This window comes from Egretta garzetta, unplaced genomic scaffold, assembly GCF_000687185.1.
Source record: "Egretta garzetta isolate BGI_Z169 unplaced genomic scaffold, ASM68718v1 scaffold536, whole genome shotgun sequence".
In the NCBI taxonomy this organism is placed as follows: Eukaryota; Metazoa; Chordata; class Aves; order Pelecaniformes; family Ardeidae; genus Egretta; species Egretta garzetta.
The window spans coordinates 1,493,006-1,496,058 of record NW_009260068.1 but is presented as its reverse complement, the minus strand read 5'-3'; the positions used below and the strand labels follow the sequence as shown (position 1 = coordinate 1,496,058).

Here is a 3,053-nt window from a genome sequence, read left to right as displayed (position 1 = left end):
GCAAACCTCCCCCCCCCCCAAGAGCCTTTCTGAAGCCCCGCTGGAAACGTGCTGGCCAAATTCTGTGCCCGGGGCATGGGTATAAAATTCCCCGGGAGCCTTGGGGAAGCCGGTGGTCCCAGCGGCTGGGAAAAGCATCTTGGCTGGCATGCTGAGCACCGGCACCGGGGGATGATACAGCCGCCCACCATGCAGCGGCTTTGCAGTGCTTTGGCAGAGCTGGGCTGACCTGCAGGCAGTTAGGTTGAGCCTTAAAGCAAAAATATGCCTTTTTCTGCCTTAAAATTGCAGCCTGGCTTTGCCCAGTGTAAGTCCCGTCACCGCTGCAGGCGGCTCCTGCCTGCACCCGGCGTCATCCTGCATCCCTGCCTGCGTAAAGCTGGGGAAACCCGGGGGTGGGTGCTGCACAGACCTGCTCCCCCTGTTAAATCTGTAGCGACAAAATGCCACCCCCCCCTCCATCAGAAGCTCTCATCGTCCCAGGTAATGTTCATAATTATGTATAATTATCACTTTATACGTAAGGGGAGGCAGGGTCTCCTCTTCCCCAGTCCCTATCCCTCAGGCTCGGCGGCTTTGCTGGGGAGAAGAAGATTTTAGGGGATCTCAAACTGCAAATATTGGAAGTGCAAGGAGAAGCAGCAGCAGACACCCGGGAGCAGGGATGCTCCCAGGCCAGCCGTGCCGGGGACCGCACGGACACACGGCTCCCACACGGCCGCAGCATTGTGGTGTGGGGACATGGATTTCTTTTCCTTGCATCATCCCTAAAAGAATCCCACAAGAACAGGAAATCTTCTGGGCTGCTTTAATTCCTCATCAAAATAATGATATAAAATAATAATTCAGCCGAGGTGCTGCGGTACCTCGGGCCACGTAACCTGACAAGGAGGAGACTTGTTGGAGCATTGAGATGATCCCAGCAGGACACGTTGGGCACTGGTATACATACGAAAACCCACCTCCGAGGGCATTAAGAAATGAAAGGAATAATCGCTTTATCCTCTTCCAGCTTTATTTTCCTGCCTCCCCTTCCTCAGGCCCTTCCAACTGCAGCTGGCCCAACTCCACCACAGGCGAGAGCCACCTCCTGAGGGAGAACTACACCTTCTTGGCGTACTACCAGCACTCCTCCCCAGTGGCCGCCATGTTCATCCTGGCCTACACCTTCATCTTCCTCATGTGCATGATCGGCAACATCCTGGTGTGCTTCATCGTGGTGAAGAACCGCCAGATGCGGACGGTCACCAACATGTTCATCCTCAACCTGGCCATCAGCGACCTGCTGGTGGGCATCTTCTGCATGCCCACCACCTTGGTGGACAACCTCATCACGGGTGAGTGGGGCAGTGGGGCGGGGGGAAAAGAAATTGAGGAGGAACATCACCCACTTTCTGCCCTACCCACACGAGGCCACCCCCAAATCTCCTACCCATGGGTGCTTTTTTTTTGGCTGAGGATGAGGAGGGCAGGTGGTGGCCACTCAACGACATGAAAGGTACCATTTCATTTAGACTTTCTATTTTAGGGGAAGAAGTCTTTTTTTTTTTTTTTTTTCCAGGTTTTGGACATTTTTCAGCAAAATAAGTATGACCTTAACGCTGCATTTATGTATTTATTTAAAGTTCAGCTGTTCTCCATCAAGCAGCACTGAAAAAAACCCTCCTCTTGCATCGATCTTCTCCCCGTGCTGGCTCAGCTCTGCCCGTTGACCTTTCCAAAGATAAAGCCTGACACTGGCATGGTTGGTGGAGTTTGGCCGAAGCATGGGGCAGAGTCTGTATTTATTTATTATGGGGTGAGATTTATTTATTGCCAACGCCTTAGCAGGGGTTAAGAAACAAGATGAAAGCCCTCCTGATAGAGGATCCCAAGGTCAGCCCCGGTGATAACAGCTAGAGCCCTATGTAAGGGTAGGAGAAATGGCAACCCCCATGCTCCTTGAGTTTCTAAGAAGTGCAGAACACATCTTTTTTACCAATTTGGGAGGTTTTCTCCAAGCACCTGTACTGCTGAAGGCCATCTCTGCCAAAAATGCAGCCCCCCCCTTAGGAGCAGGATTTAGCATCCACTGACAATGGCATGGTGGATGGGGACATCTAGAGGGAGCTGCTGATGGACCTGGACAAGCCAAAGGCACCTACAACAGTCGCGGTGTCCCCTTGCAGGTTGGCCCTTTGACAATGCCATGTGCAAAATGAGTGGCCTGGTGCAGGGCATGTCCGTCTCCGCCTCGGTTTTCACGCTGGTGGCCATCGCTGTGGAGAGGTACGTCAGTGCAGGGATGTGGTGACATGGGGACCAAACCACCTCCAGTGTGCTCGCGTGTCCCGTGTGGTTTCCATCACAGGAAAGCTCCTGGGGATGTCAGGAGTGTGTCCCAGCCCTCCAGGAGGGCCACAAAGCTATCCATGGGGCATCCCAGTAAGGTGTCCTTCCCCACCTTGGGATGAAAACACCAAAGCTGCAGAGATCCCAACCTATCTTTGCCACCAAAAGCCCTATGTAAAGAGCAACCCTCCCTTCCCACCCCTGGGTCTTGGCCACCCTCTTTCCCCAGGGACATCCCACCAGGTACCCAAAGCCTCCACCGTCTGCCCTCCCACAGGTTTCGCTGCATCGTCCACCCCTTTCGGCAGAAGCTGACGCTGAGGAAAGCCCTGGTGACCATCGTCATCATCTGGGTGCTGGCCCTGCTCATCATGTGCCCTGCCGCCATCACCCTGACGGTCACCAGGGAGGAGCACCACTTTATGGTGGACACCTACAACAACTCCTACCCCCTCTACTCCTGTTGGGAGGCCTGGCCTGAGACAGGGATGAGGAGGATCTACACCACCGTCCTCTTCTCCCACATCTACGTGGCCCCCCTCGCCCTCATTGTTGTCATGTACGCCTGCATCGCCTTCAAGCTCTTCAAGTCAACGGCACCTGCCCGTGGACGAGAGGTGCCAGAGGGGAGGAGGGTGTCCCAGAGGAAAGCCAAGGTGATCAACATGCTCATCATTGTTGCCCTCTTCTTCCCCCTCTCCTGGCTGCCGCTCTGGACGCTG

General features: G+C 54.4%; 1 protein-coding gene across 1 annotated transcript in view; it reads left to right on the top strand.

Moving 5' to 3' along the window:
- The first annotated feature begins 1,132 nt into the window (after positions 1-1,132).
- Positions 1,133-3,053, top strand: part of NPFFR1 (neuropeptide FF receptor 1) — a 3,315-nt gene continuing 1,394 nt past the window's right edge. The window contains exons 1-3 of the mRNA XM_035896679.1: positions 1,133-1,337; positions 2,169-2,268; positions 2,609-3,049. Coding sequence (XP_035752572.1) covers positions 1,148-1,337; positions 2,169-2,268; positions 2,609-3,049 — 731 coding nt within the window. The 5' untranslated portion in view covers positions 1,133-1,147. The remainder of the gene's footprint in view (positions 1,338-2,168; positions 2,269-2,608; positions 3,050-3,053) is intronic.